Source organism: Thamnophis elegans, chromosome 1 (genome assembly GCF_009769535.1).
Source record: "Thamnophis elegans isolate rThaEle1 chromosome 1, rThaEle1.pri, whole genome shotgun sequence".
NCBI lineage: Eukaryota > Metazoa > Chordata > Lepidosauria > Squamata > Colubridae > Thamnophis > Thamnophis elegans.
The window spans coordinates 31,610,175-31,626,051 of NC_045541.1; the positions used below are offsets into that span (position 1 = coordinate 31,610,175).

The 15,877-nt window shown below is 38.0% G+C and overlaps 1 protein-coding gene across 1 annotated transcript in view; it reads left to right on the top strand.

The window, feature by feature from the left end:
* FAP (fibroblast activation protein alpha) overlaps window positions 1–15,877 on the top strand; it is a 62,018-nt gene that overhangs the window by 7,197 nt on the left and 38,944 nt on the right. The window contains exons 3-9 of the mRNA XM_032219416.1: window positions 6,730–6,825; window positions 8,698–8,789; window positions 8,880–8,954; window positions 10,724–10,776; window positions 11,733–11,805; window positions 13,306–13,426; window positions 15,573–15,727. Coding sequence (XP_032075307.1) covers window positions 6,730–6,825; window positions 8,698–8,789; window positions 8,880–8,954; window positions 10,724–10,776; window positions 11,733–11,805; window positions 13,306–13,426; window positions 15,573–15,727 — 665 coding nt within the window. The remainder of the gene's footprint in view (window positions 1–6,729; window positions 6,826–8,697; window positions 8,790–8,879; window positions 8,955–10,723; window positions 10,777–11,732; window positions 11,806–13,305; window positions 13,427–15,572; window positions 15,728–15,877) is intronic.

The window sequence follows — 15,877 nt, forward strand, 5'->3', positions numbered from 1 at the left end:
CCTGGAATATCCTGATTTATAATAGCTGTTGGCAGTCTCAATTGCTTCATGATCTATAAAGGCAGGATATTAATCAAGGATCTAATGAGCTTTGCCACTCCAAAACCTTTTAGATTTGCAGCATATGGTAGTACAAATTCAAGTGGGATTTGCCCATGTTCAATGCCTCTTTCATTTGAATTGTACTTTTTCATGAAGAAATGAGAGCAGGAGAAGAGAGCTCCACAAAACCTGGGGTGGGAGGGGGAAATCACCTGTTTGTTCCCCTTTGCCTCTGATCTACAGGGAGTGTCAGTGCCATGAGATGTCATATGAATTCTATATGACAAATGTATAGGAGAAGATAATTTTTCCAATGGAACAAATGGGAAGTGGATATAGAAAAGAAGGATGTGAAAGCTGCTTTGGAAATTAGTGAAAAGAATAATATTGCAGCATGCCAAAAAATGTTGGGTGAATTTTTTTAAAAATAAAGATGGGGAAATGAATAGGAATATTTTAGGATAGGTAAATGCTGATAGAAAGTTAGTTTATGGTTTGTTTCAAGAACTGAATCCTTTTCAAAAGAAGCAACATTAGCTACGCATAATAATGTACCACCTTTTTATATAGAAGTGAGAATCACATTTGCTAGGAGAAACAAAAGTAAGGGCCATGAAAATGAGAAATTGAAGAAGTGTGTGTGTAAAATAAGAAAAAGCAGCGACAAGAATACATTGGTGGTACGTGAATGAATATGAATAAATTCAGGAGCGCTTAGAACAATAGAGATAAGTTCAGATGCTTGGTCATATATATTTTTCTTTGAATACATTTGAGGTAATTAGTCATATTTGATTGGCTCTCATATTTGTTTTTGTTTGAATACATTTGTTTTTTAATTTGATTGTTGTTCAGATTTGGTTTTTTAAATATCAAAACAAATTTGTTTTAAAATTATAAAACAAAATTTTATTTATTTAGTTTGTCACTCATGTAAAAGATAACAGGAATGGGAATAAACATGAATAAGAACACAGGAAATGGGTACAAATAAATGGGGATAGTAAGATAGGGACGTTAGGCATGCTGGTGCGCTTATGCACGCCCCCTTTATGGACCTCTTAGGAATGGGGTGAGGTCAACAGTAGACAGTTTAAGGTTAAAGCTATGGGGATTTGAGGATGTAACAGCAGAGTCAGGTAGAGCATTCCAGGCATTGACCACTCTGTTGTTGAAGTCGTATTTCCTGCAATCGAGTTTGGAGCGGTTTACCTTGAGTTTGTATCTATTGTTTGCCCGTATATTATCGAAGTTGAAGCTGAAGTAGTCATTGACAGGTAGGACGTTGTAGCAGATAATTTTGTGTACTACACTCAGGTCAGACCATTGGCAGCGTAGTTCGTCCAAGCCCAAAATTTCAAGCCCGGTGGCATAAGGGATTCTGTTGTGAGCAGAGGAGTGCAGTACTCTTCTCGTGAAATACCTCTGGGCTCGCTCAATTGTGTTAATGTCCGATATACCTTGTGGATTCAGACAAGCTGTATTTGAGAATTGGTTTAGCAAATGTTTGTATGCCCTAGTTTGCAGTACAATATTACCGTAGAAGAAGCTTCGCAAGTTTAGGTTAACAAGTCTTAATTATTAATTAGACTTCTATACTGCTTAATAGGGCTCTCAGCCCTCTCTAAGCGGTTTACAAATTTTTTAGCAAATTGAGTCAGCAACTTGCCCCCACAGTGTGGGTTTTCATTTCACCCACCTCAGAAGGATGGAAGGCTGAGTCGACCTTGAGCCAGTGAGATTTGAACCGCTGAACTGCAGATCACAGTCAGCTGAAGTGGCCTGCAGTACTGCACCCTAACCACTGCGCCACCTCGGCTCTTTTAATGGCTTTTTGGCAATGCTGTTACATTGACAGGTGAGAGGAGAACTCCTTGATGGAGTGTGGGTCGTCTACGAGGCCATATCTGCCTAGCTTGTATTTGATGTTATGATTTTTTTTTGCCAATGTGTAAGACAGAGCATTTGTTGGTTGAGATTTGGAGTTGCCAATTGTTTGACCATTCAGACACATAGCCAAGGTCATTTTGAAGGGCAACAGCATTGTTGTTGGTGTTGAATAGTTTTACGTCATCAGCGAAGAGGATGGAGATGCTTTTGAGATGATCACAAAGGTCATTTATGTAAAGCATAAAGAGTATGAGTCCTAAAACACTGCCTTGGGGGACACCGCTGTTAACTGGTGTAGGGTTTGATAGGGCTGTCCCTATTCTGACTCTTTGTTGCCTGTTTGATATGACCTCGTAGATGACCCACACTCCATCAAGGAGTTCTCCTCTCACCTCTCAATGTAACAGCATTGCCAAAAAGCCATTAAAAGAGCCAAGGTGGCACAGTGGTTAGGGTGCAGTACTGCAGGCCACTTCAGCTGACTGTGATCTGCAGTTCAGCGGTTCAAATCTCCCTATTGTGACTATTTGTTGCCTGTTTGATAGGAACACAGCTATCCCCTTATGTAGGGATCCGGAAATGCCATACGATTTTAGTTTTAACAGTAGTTTGTTGTGTACCACTATAAATAAAACAAAATAGATAAAACAAAATTGTTCATATTTGTTTTTTAATGTGATCAAATTATAAAACAAATGCATGGAGGAAGAATGAACAGGTTGAGAGGAAGAGGAAAACAGGAAGTCATGGTCAAGAGGTGATGAGGTCTTAAAAAATAGAAAGGTCAAGCAAGATTGCTGGTGGCGCAGTACTGGAAGAAGGAAGAATTGCCTACTATTCAAGAATGGACTTTAAAAGTAACAAACTTAGCAGAGATGGCTAAAATATCAGCATACTTGAAGGATCATTCAGATGAGAAATATAAGTTGGAATGGAGAAGATGGACTGATTACATTCAAAATAAATATGGGACTAAGAAATTTCAGTTAGCTTATGAATGAATGAACAAGGAGTGTTACAATTTATCTAAAGTTAGCTTTACAAAAGAGGAGTATGATGCTAAAGTTAGATAGTTTATTTTAGTGTATGATTGTTAAATGTTTATACCCTGTATTTTGCTCTGGGAGGTTGGGGGGAGAGGGGGGAGGGGATATGGGATTGGGGTGGAGGGAGGGAAGGGGAAGGGTATACAATTGTAAAATTTATTAAAACTTTTTAATAAAAAAAATAGAAAGGTAAGAAGTTTAAAAAACAAACAACAATGTGCAAAATCTTGTATGGAGGTGGGGAAAATCATGGAGAATTTGCAAGGATAGAAAAGACGGGAGAAGTACAAATTATGAAAAGTATTGGTGTAAAGTAGTTTAAACTATATTTCCCATTCTTTTTCTTATACCATGCTTTTAATTCCGTTGGATGGCTATTTCTCCTACTGCTTCTCCAAGCTCTGCATAATATTGCTTACTGAAAAGGAATAGCATGACAAATGTGTCGGTGTGTACGTGTGCAGTTGCACCATCCATATACGGTACAGTTGCATCAAGTTGTACACGGTCCCTTTATGTTTTGTCTTCCAAACCACTGGTCTGTTTGGTTTTTTGTGAACATGATGAATTCCTTAAGCTATCTGAATCATCTGTCACATGAGGGGAAAAGGAACAGAAATTCCCACAAATAAGCATAAAGCAGGAATTTATGCAGGTCGATAAATTATTCAGAGCTTAAGGATAATAAATAACATGTATTAGCGAGTGACCCTGTGATTATATATATATATTCAAAAAAGACTGACTCACATGAGCATTGAAAAAGAATGTGAGTCTAATTTATGACCGTTTTCCTTCCAGAGCGCCTACTCAAGTGGCTGATGTATCAAATTGCATGATTTATTGCAGGAAATTGTAAGAATTTCAGAATCTATTTCCTATTAGACAGTTTCTTAGTGCTTTTGATGGATTACTGCTTTGCGTATTTAGTCTGGTAAATTTCAAATTAAACAGGCATCTTTCTGAAACTAGGTTAGAGGGTCACTGTCCAATGTTTACCCTCCACTCCCACCCCCAACCTTAACAAGAGTTTGCTTCTTTATAAAAATGACTCATGGTTTTTGCAAAAAAGTGAAAATGAGGGACCACAAATCATAGCTATATATCCATGATGGTGAACCTATGGCACACATGCCAGAGGTGGCATGCAGAGCCCACTCTGTGGGCACGCGTGCCATTGCCAGCTGCTCTTCTGGCTTCCAGCGCATGCACGCATGCCGCCAGCTGACATTCATGTGTGCCAGAGCCCCAGAAACCCAAATACCAGCTGGTCTTCAGGTTTCTGGGGCTCTGGCGTGTATGTGTGCACACATGCACAAGCTTTCTGGTTTGGGCACTTGGTGCCCAAAAGGTTCGCCATCACTGCTACATGCCATCATTGTATCAGTTAAATACAGCAATGTATACTGTACAATTTTGATTGAGCAAACCAAGGACAATCATAGCAAAACTACAAGAATTGCAAGTACTGGATTTCTGGCTATTCAACCGTACTGTTCATTAATGACTTTCCTCCTTCTTCTTATATACTGTATATACACTATATTGCCAAAAGTATTTGCTCACCTGCCTTTACTCGCATATGAACTTACTGTAAGTGACATCCCATTCCTAATCCATAGGGTTCAATATGACGTCAGTCCACCCTTTGCAACTATAACAGCTTCAACTCTTCTGGGAAGGCTGTCCACAAGGTTTAGGAGTGTGTTTATGGGAATTCTTGACCGTTCTTCCAGAAGTGCATTTGTGAGGTCACACACTGATGTTGGATGAGAAGGCCTGGCTCTCAGTCTCCGCTCTAATTCATCCCAAAGGTGTTCTATTGGGTTGAGGTCAGGACTCTGTGCAGGCCAGTCAAGTTCATCCACACCAGATTCTGTCATCCATGTCTTTATGGACCTTTATGGACTGTGGTGCACAGTCATGTTGGAAGAGGAAGGGGCCAGCTCCTAACTGTTCCCACAAAATTGGGAGCATGGAATTGTCCAAACTGTCTTGGTATGCTGAAGCATTCAGAGTTTCTTTTACTGGAACTAAGGGGCCAAACCCAGCTCCTGAAAAACAATCCCACACCATAATCCCCCCTCCACCAAACTTTACACTTGGCACAATGCAGTCAGACAAGCACCGTTCTCCTGGCAACCGCCAAACCTAGACTTGTCCATCAGATTGCCAGATGGAGAAGCGTGATTCATCACTCCAGAGAACACGTCTCCACTGCTCTAGAGTCCAGTGGCGGTGTGCTTTACACCACTGCATCCAACGCTTTGCATTGCACTTGGTGATGTATGGCTTGGATGCAGCTGCTTGGCCCTGGAAAGGCATTCCATGAAGCTCTCTGCACACTGTTCTTGAGCTAATCTGAAGGCCACCTGACGTTTGGAGTGATTGACTTTGCAGAACATTGGCGACCTCTTCACACTATGCGCCTCAGCATCCGCTGACCCCGCTCCGTCAGTTTATGTGGCCTACCACTTCGTGGCTGAGTTGCTGTTGTTCCCAAACACTTCCATGTTCTTATAATACAGCTGACAGTTGACTGTGGAATATTTAGGAGTGAGGAAATTTCACGACTGGATTTGTTGCACAGGTGGCATCCTATCACAGTTCCACGCTGGTATTCACTGAGCTCCTGAGAGCGACCCATTCTTTCACAAATGTTTGTACAGTCTGCATGCCTAGGTACTTGATTTTATACACCTGTGGCCATGGAAGTGAATGGAACACCTGATTCTGATTATTTGGATGGGTGAGCGAATACTTTTGGCAATATAGTGTATTTACAGTATAGCAAATGTATTCCACAAAGAAAAACAAAAATGGAATTCCTTTGGCTTTCTAATATCCACACGTTCCAAAACAATGTCATGGTTTCCCCATAATATTTTGAACACCTGGAATCTATTGGTGCTGATGTTAACACATATGTGAGTCCCAGAGTACCTTTGTTGATATCCAAAACGTGCATTTCTCCACTATTTGAAATGCCTGAGCCAAAGTTTCATCTTGCTAGTGGCATGCACATTGTAAAAATTTCATACTATTAGCCTTGAGTCATTGCCATTCATGTGCTAAAAAATGATCTTTCCCAAATGTTGGAAATGCATTTTCTAACACTAAGTATTCACTATTACTCAACTTACAGAAATAGCATTCCAGAAATAATTTAAAGTCTGCCTCACTCCAAACTTCTCTGGGTGTCTTACCTTTTAAAAATAAAAAAAAAACTATAAAATTTAAGAAACAGATCATGGAGATCCAGAACAGAAAATTATACATACTTTACCAAGAAGGGGATCAGCATCACTCTACCCCAAGACCTGGGTGACCAGCCAACTTTCCAAAGATTTATGAAGATAAATCCAAGTGGATCTCTGGCAGAATGCTATTCCATAGGGAAGGTATAACAACAGAGGATTCATGCTTCCATTCATGGTTCTGATTAAAAAAAACATTATTTAATTAGGGCAAGGTGGAGCACACATTTTGCCCAATCTTACTGGCCAAAACCAACCAATAATAAGTGGTCCTCAAATAACTGGGCCTATTTTTCAAATGAGTTGAGGATGGCACATCTTGCATCATTTCGATCTGACATACTTTTCCTGTTTGATTTCTTTTGAACTATAATCTCTGTGAACCTAAAATTGCCTCCTATTCAAAAAACCAAAAACTATAGCATTCTAAGTGCAATTTCTCTATATTGTGTGTGAACTGTTGCTAAACTGTCATCTCTGTCTTGCTCCTAAAGATAAACACAAACGAAATAATCCCAGACCACTTACACTGGATGAGTATTTGGATGGAGATTTCAATTACAAAACCTTTTCTCCATACTGGGTTTCAGGTATGTGAAATTAATTTGGAATCATGGGATAATATGGAGCAGTGATGGAACATGGAATGCTTTTTTTTTTAATCTGCTAAATTTAAGTGTTATGGTTGGGGTTTTTTTAATGGGATTGTTTGGGTTTCAATTGTGGTTTATTACCCTCAGTTGTGCAGAGACAGCACAGGGACAGGGTGCATGGTATCTCAAACAATTGACTAAATTAATACACCTATTTAAAATGAGCAGAGAATTGGAACACTTGTGATAATCAGCAGTGATATTAAAGAATCACTGAGGATCAAAGATTTGCTTCCAAGGTAAATGTAGATAAAACCATTACAACATTGTGTATCAAACCCAAAAGTCCTTTGTGAGAAACAGTGATAGGAAGATGATAGTGATGTTGATTTTGCTTCTCTAGATAATCACGGTTCTTGCACAAATGTATACAGCTAAGAAATGTGACAAGTGCCCAGAGCTGCTAAATCTGCCATTCCCTGGAGTATTTTATTTGAAACCACAGAGTTTCTAGACTTGGTCAGAACCTAAATAATACTAAATTCCTAATTTGATATTTCATAATCTCTGGGGCTTTTAAAGTGATAAACAACATCATTTGCATGATTTTGTTTTGTTTCATTTTGGTGCAGGCAAATTGGCTGATATTAAGGAATTATTTTTTTCCTGGCTTATTTTTATTTTAAAGCAGTTACATTATAGAAGACAAAAATAGGGGTGATGTGTCAATTTATGTTCTGTTTTATTTTTGTGAATGCATGACGTTCAATTATCAAATACGAGCTTTGGTTTTAAGCGTTTGGTAGGTATTTTGATGGACTTGCAATTAAGATGAATATTCCATTTTTAGTTTTTAAAAATTCCAATATAAAATGTAAAATGTATACATTGTTTTCCTGCGCATAGCATTTTTGTGTAGAATAGATATATATGTGTGTATGTATATGTACATGTACATGTATATATGTATATATGTATATATTAAAGAAGAATTACAATGCAAAATGTTGCAGAAGCAATAACAACAACAACAATAATAACAATAATATACTTGCCCTAGTAAAAAAGTGGGATATGAATCAAATCTTAGAAGTTTAGGTATTAGAGCAAAAATGTAAAATTTACCTTCAATTGTAAATTCAATCAATTTATTCCTCATCTCTACCAAGAACATTTGAGATTTTTTTAAAAAAACTGTGCATATATTTGATTTTTCTCAGCTTTGATGTCATTTTTGTCTATTCAGAATTACAAGACCAGGCACATTTTTTTAGCCTTTACCTTTCCTCTGGTAGCTCCCTTATTTTCTTGCATGAAAATTCGTTGCCTGTGGTTTTGAAGTAAGCAATTAAATGCATGATTGCCTGAGAAATGCAACAAGATACTGTGTTTCCCCGAAAATAAGACAATGTCTTATTTTCTTTTGACCCCCGAAATAAGTGCTTGGCCTTATTTTTGGGGAGGTCTTATTATTTTTGAGGTGCATGAGGTGGTGAGCGTGATCACCTCATGGCTGCTGCTGTGTTATGCTCCTGCAGCAGTGAGGTGCGTCATTGAATTTGCCACTCTTTTTGTGGCGACCATTAGCATGACAGAAGGGGCAAAATGGCTAGGGTTGTGGGAGCGGCTGTTAGATAATGGTGTGTGGGGTGCGTGAGGCATGTTCCCCCCTTTCTCCCCCTCTGGCCTCGCCTCTTCACCTTGTGTTGTTTGCATGGGAAGCAACCAGAGGAAATGGTAGGGATCAGCTGCCCATGCACTTAAATATTTTAAGGGAGGGCTTATTTTCAGGGGAAGGGTTATTTTCAGGGAAACCGGTAGAATTTCCATGAAACTTATTGAACAATCCCATTTCTCTTTCCATTGAAGGAAATGAATATCTTCAAGACTCTAAAGATAATGTCATCCTTCACAATGTTGAATCAGGGCAGTCAACCACTATCTTGACAAATAGCACCATTGTATGTATGGCCTCTATTTCAAAATTATGAGTTAATTTATGTAAGTGATGGTTATGTGTTGGCTACTAATTGATGCTTTAATTCTTTCAGAAAGAACTGAATGTCACAAATTATGCAATGTCTGCAGATCAGAAATTTATAGTATTGGAAAGCAACTATTCTAAGGTAATATTTTTAAAAGTTTGGATTGGTAAACTTTCAGGGCGTTAACGAAAATTCTTCGAAGGAATTCCTTGGGAAAGGAAGTTGAAGCAAGGCCTTAGTTTATTCCTTCATTATTCTTCCAATCTTAGCCTCCTTACTAAAACAATCATTACTGTAAAGTACAGTAGGCAGTAAACAATCATTATTGCAAAATAACAATCATATTTTGCTTTGGACAAACAATCAGCTCTTCATCCCTACCAGACTAGCTCTTGTGCACTGACTTCTAATCGTGAGGAGATTTCCTATGGCCTGAGGGCCCCATGTAGATAACCTCTTGAGAAATGGGCTGAATGGGGAGGAAAGTTAGACGCTTGGTTCAGACACTAGTTTGGTAAGAAAATGAATTACGTATCTTTGGAGTATAAGATGCACCTTTTTCCCTCAAAAAAGAGGATGAAAATCTGGGTGCATTTTATACACTGAATACAACATTTTTGGCCTCTGAAACCCCACCCCACTTTGCAAAAACAGCCATGTATAGCTTTTAGGAGGCTTCCAGAGTGCTCCTGGGGAGAGCAGAAATGACCACAAAATGGGCTGCTTTTTGCTCGCTCTTGCCTCCCCAGCCCCCAGGAGCACTCTATAAGCCTTCTAAAGGCTATGCATGCCCCTTTTTTTGACAAAAATGGCCCCGTTTTCATGAAAAATGGGCCGTTTTTGGGAGGTCTGCAGAATGCAAAAACTTTTTTTTTAATTTGCCTCTTCAAAATCTTGGTGCATCTTATATTCTGAAAAATATGGTAATTTTCCTAGAAACCCGGTCTTATTCTTTGGTCCCCTTGCAGGTTATGCACCCAGAGAGCAGCCGCTGTAGAAATTAAATACAATTTAATTGTGAAGGTGCAGAAGGTGCATTAGCTTTGTGCAAAAATTTACTCTGGATAGTGAGATGAACAGCATAAAAACTTAATTAATAATTTTTTTAAAAAAAAATAATAAATTCAGCTTGGCTAGAGGGCAGAAAAAAAGGGCCAAAGTATAAACATCCATGTACATACATGGGCAAAACCTTGCTTCCAATGTCCTATCCCTACCTGATCAGTCCACATTCATGCCATATTAACAGAGAAGATATAAAGAGTGCTTCTTTTTTTCATGTCAATAAATCAGATTTCTGATTGCACTTGGATTTGTGTTCTCTTCAGAAGAGAGGTGGTACACAGTAGGTTCTGACCAGTTCTGGAGAACCAGTAAGTAAATTTTGAGTAGTACAGAGAATCAGTAATACCACCTCTGACTGCCGCCCGCCCCCATCTAGTCTCTGCCTCCCGAGTCCCAGCTGACTGGAGGGAATGGAGATTTTACAGTATCCTTTCCCTGCCACGCCCACCAAGCCACATCCACCAAGCTACACCACGCTCACCAAGCCATCTATATCTATATCTATGCCTATACCCATACCCATACCCACACATCCATCCATCCATCCATCCATCTAGTGGTATCACCGTTCCATAATAATAATGCTGATCAGTGACAAATTGGTTCCTTTTCTGGAAACATATTTACATCAGTAAAAAGCATTTTGAAAAACTTCTTCAAGACTGAAAAATAGTGATGACTGCTCCTACATTTTATGAAAATTGCTTACCGGGTTGCATTGTCTTTAATAAAACAGAGATAATGAGTGGAACAAAGACCTCAAGAGAAAGCATTATGAAGATTAGATAACTTGTTTTACATTTAGCAAAAATAATTATTTTTCTCTCTCCATTGTAACCTTTCAGCTTTGGAGGTATTCTTACACAGCATCCTATCACATTTATGATCTTGAATTAAGGTAAGACAGATTTATTTTCCTGTTGACTAAAACATTAGTAATGTTTAACTTTATGCAATGCTCTTTTTGAGAATCATTAAGTCATTGAAGAAAATAGATTTCAAACAGATCTGTTATCTCTAGTGATATTCCCAAACATCTACTGGAGTGCTTCATTTTGTTTTCCATTAAATGTATTAAACTCAATTTAAATTGTTTATCAGTCACTTACAAACAGTCTTCATTGGGCTGGACCTAGCACTTTTGCAAGAATTCAGAACTAATGAACCAAAGGTTTTAGTAAGGACTTTTCACTTGCACTGATGATGTTACCTAGTTTGAGTAATGAAATGTCTGCAAGAAAACAACCATGCTCAAGGAAGATCAAGAACCTCTCATATAAAATTTCTTAAATAAATAAAATAAATAAATGTAACTGGTTATGACCCAGTCTTCCTTAGAAAGCAAAAGCAAAGTTCTTCTGCCTCACTGCTGTCTAGCTCCCTCTCTGCCTCTGAAGCAGAGCCCTTGTCTGAGCTTTTCTCAGCCCTCGGGAATGGCCCATGTTCCTTCCCAACTTCTTCATTGTCCGACTCTGCTGCCAGCTCCAAAGGCCACCGGTGGACCACAACATAACTGGGAAATGTCTACTAAATGTGTCATTGTACTTACATCTTGCTTGTGGGCTTCTTAGACCCCTGTAGCATCTTTTAGTTCCTTTGTGGCTTCCTACTAAGTAAAATAATAATCCCAAAGTATTTTGGATATCAAAAAATTCTAACAGTCAGTATTAACATCGCTGAAATATCATTGTGAACAGATATGCTTGCCAATAAAGAATGAACAGATGTTTGGGGGAGCATGCATCAACTGTCCTAAAAGTACAGGTTCTAAATTTCACGTAATCACTGAATAATTAATTAGAAATGTGAATTAAGAAAACTATGTCACTCCATGATTTTTTTCCCCCATTGTAGCGTTTTTGTCAAAGAATATGAGCTACCACATAATATTCAACATATCTCCTGGTCACCTGTTGGACATAAATTGGTCAGTAATTAATACTTTGTCACAATAATGTTCCTTCTGGTTGAGTTTGATGTGCCTATGGTGTTTCTTCGGCCATCACTCATTTCTGTTTATCAAATATGCTTGAGAATTTTATATGTTGACAATAACACTATTTGTAAACAGAGCTAGATGGTGTGTTAGAACTGTGGTTTAAAATAAAGTATACATGGACCTGTTATTGTTTGTTCTAGGGTGACACACTTTTGTTTGTCTCAAGTGAGATATACCAAACACAGAAATCCAGAAGCTGGACTTCTGGCTATGTTCCTGTAGATCCTCTCCATCTTCTCTCCATCTTTTCTCTATCTTCTCTCCATCTAGCAGACCTTAAGTCGTGGTTCTTAAGTTAGTCCATCTAGACAAGGTCAAATGGGCTGCAAATAGTTGGGACGATGGTATCAGCTGATTGCCCTCAATAAGTAGAAACCATAACACAGCCCGAAATTTGACTAAGACTGTTCCTGTAAGAGAAATGAGAAAGAAAAAAATTGCAAAAATGTGCCTTCTACTCTTTCTATTGAATATTATTTTATTATTATTTATTTATTACAAAAATGTGAGATCACAGCTGCCAATTCTTTAGCTAGTATTGGATTTCACACACACCGAGTTCTTTATTTTTTTAAATGTACGTATTGAGGCCCCAGCTCTATTGGATGATGTAATTGTCATGTTAATTTTTTTTCCAGCTGTTTCATCTCATTTTTAATCCTCAAATCCCATCAATTCATTTGTTTATTCTTATGGCAAAAGCCCATATAAGGGTTCCAGTCTTTTTTTAAAGAAAAAAAGTCACTGTTATTTTTTTTCTCTGACCAAACTGATCAGCTTCACTATTTCTGCAGGTTCAATTAATTTTATGATCCAGTCTTTCGTTATAGGCATTTCATTGCTTTTCTAACTTTTGGCATACATCTGCCAGGGTGATGAATTCTAAAGAAGATAAGAGCAGGAGATAATATATCGTTATCTCCTTTTATTCATATAACAAATGTGACTTGTAAAATATGACTTCCCTACAGATTCAGAACTTAAGGCAGGCATTTCTTATCTAAGAGATTTCTTATCTCATGCTCTCTGCATGTGTTGGACTACAACTTTATCAACCGATAAGGTTTTTTGTCATGATGTCTGAGGTGATAGGAGCTTTGGTTTAACATGTTTGGAAAGCCGATACATTAAGTAATGTATTATTATGGGAGGGACATGATATAACACACATACAAAGCACTGCTAATCTCAGAGGAGGCTGTTAGGTTTCACTCAAGATACCAGCCTATACCTTCCTACTTTTCATTGCATGATTCTCCAGAGATTCTTCTCTGTGGCCTGGAAAATAAAATTGGACCACTTTCCTTCTGCAAAGATAAATGATTTTGAAGTGAGTCCCATATTTAGCTGTGCTATGTAGTATTTTGGGATTGCATAAATAATTTTACTTTCTAGAGTTAAAGAAATTGATTCTTTCCCTCCTTCTAGGTTTTTATTTACCAGAATAATATCTATTTCAAACAAAATCCCAGAGAAGCTGCTATTCAAATAACCACAAATGGTTACTGGAATGAAATATTTAATGGAATTCCTGATTGGGTTTATGAAGGTAAATTGCATTTTGAAAGCAGTGTTATGATTTAGGATGATAAGACTTGAGCAATAAAGTGATGTAGTAATACCTCCAAACAAGAGTCAAAATGTGTTCTTTATAACTTATTGTTGTGTTAATATTTTCCACAAAGTCTACAGTTGCTCAACATCCTGTCTCTTCCATTTTTCATATTTTCCGATCGTATCATTCTTCCTCTTTATGGCAAAAAAACCACTTTTGTCTCAAAATAGATGTTGTAAAATTATTTATTATGTTTAGTTTAAGAGTCTCTTGTATCTTGTGTACCTGCATTATTAGGAGAAAGTTTGTTGTAGTTTTCTTTCTAAAAGACCATGCCAATCAAGGAGAATATAATAAAAAAGACGCAGTTATGAACTAAATGCAAAATTGTATTAGAGAGATGGGGAGTAAATTCTGCAAACCTGGAGAAATCAGTAAAGTGGCTCCAGACTTAAGTAGGTAGAAGAGCTCTACTAATTGCTTGTACTAATTTTTGGAAGGGGAGGGGAGATGATTTCTTCTTCATGGCTCCTTGCAAAAAGTATCCTCTATTGAGGCAAGAAGTTTCCTAGACCATCCCATTATAGACATGGGGGAGCATTGAAGGTATGAATGAAACACAACACAATTCCTTCCTTCAAAGATAATCCCTGCTTGACTTCATGCCTTTTGAGTCTATGTAGGACCACGGGTTGACCTTACTCAGTATGTTTTGAACGTTAACATCAGTGGTGGGATGCTGCCAGTTTAACAACTGGTTCAGTGAGTGCATGCTTTGTGTGCATGTGGGCTTTGTGCCTGTGTACAGCCCTGAAAATGGAGTATTTAGAAGCTCAGCCACTTACCTTCTAAGTCAGCAATGGTAAATAAAACAGCTGGGGGGGAATATCAGCTGTGCTGCGTGATTGAGATGAGCTAGAAAGTAGGAAATGAAGGAGGGCAGGTAGGCGGGACCAGCTGATCATCGGAGCTACCAGTTCACCAGAACCGGTCTGAACCCGCTGAATACCATCACTGGTTAACATGTTAGATTACTGAACAAAGTAACTGTTTTAGAGATCAGCAACTAGTGGCCTTGGACCAAGCCTAATCTTGGACCAAGAGTTTCTAGGAATGGAGAGGCTTCCCTAGACATGAGGAAAGCTTAACTTGATTGGGGTTTTTAAAATTTTCATAAAAATGAAAATTCATACTGTGTGTGTATATGTGTGTGTGTATCAAGATATTTTTGTTCCGTATTACATATTAGTTTGGAAAGTGTAAATTAAGTTTTGATCATGTATAAAACCGATGCATTTCTCCCCTTCTTCCCACCCCACAATATCTGGGTGCAAAGGTGGAGGTAAGATGTGACATATTTAGTGAATTCATATCAATTCAAGATGAAATTGGAGAGGAGAAGAATTATGGCCTTAACTCCCTTCCCCAGAATATCTGACAATAAAGTTCAAAGTAAATAAATAACCCTTAGTGAAACTAGAATAAGATCTACACTTCCATCAACAAGGTACTTCATGGTGATTGCTATTCAGAATATTGTTATTGCTCATTGAGCTCATGAGAATGAATATGTGCATTATCTATGGCACTTGTAACTTGTGAGCTGCAAACACTGAGAAGGAAAGAGAGATATTTGCCATTTATAGCCCTCTGGAAAGTATGATTATAACCAAGGCACTTTTGTGCTGTTTATTCCCCATGTGAGTATTAACTGGATGCATGCCAGCCTTCATTTCTGTGAAGTAGTTCAGTGAAATCATTTGATTCTGGGTTATTTGCATCTTTAGATCATTGTTCTCCTGGACTAGAAGGCAGGAATAAAAAATGAAAAACATACACTTCTTGCCCTCAAATCTGTCCAACCATTCTAGGACAACTCTTAAGTTTTGGCTTTTGACCAGTTTTCCCACAAATGGGCTGATATTTCTCTGCTATGATTTTCCTCCCCTCTCAGCAATTTCATACTTACTTCTCTGCAATTCTGCTTTCTCTTCCTTGGTTACCCCAAAACTGACTGGTGATCTGTCAGATTAATGATTTTACATATATGTAGGTAGATTAAGATACTGGCATGGTTTTAAAGATAGCACTATTTTGCAACCAGAACAACAATGTCCTTTAATCTGTTTTTTTTATATAGAAGAAATGTTTGGGGCAAAGTATGCTATGTGGTGGTCACCAAATGGCAAGAACATAGCATACATAGAGTTCAATGATACTGAAATCCCAGTTATGGAATACTCATATTATGGCGAGAATCAATATCCTAGAAAAATAACTCTTCCATATCCAAAGGTAAATGTGCTTTGTTTATTTATTTTTCTTTTAGCATTAAGCTCGGCTCTGTTGTAGATTTGAATGTTGAATAGCTATACCAAATGTAACCACTGACATTTTAAAAACCTTGCTAAATAGTATAATTGAGAAGTTTTTGAAAGGGTGCCT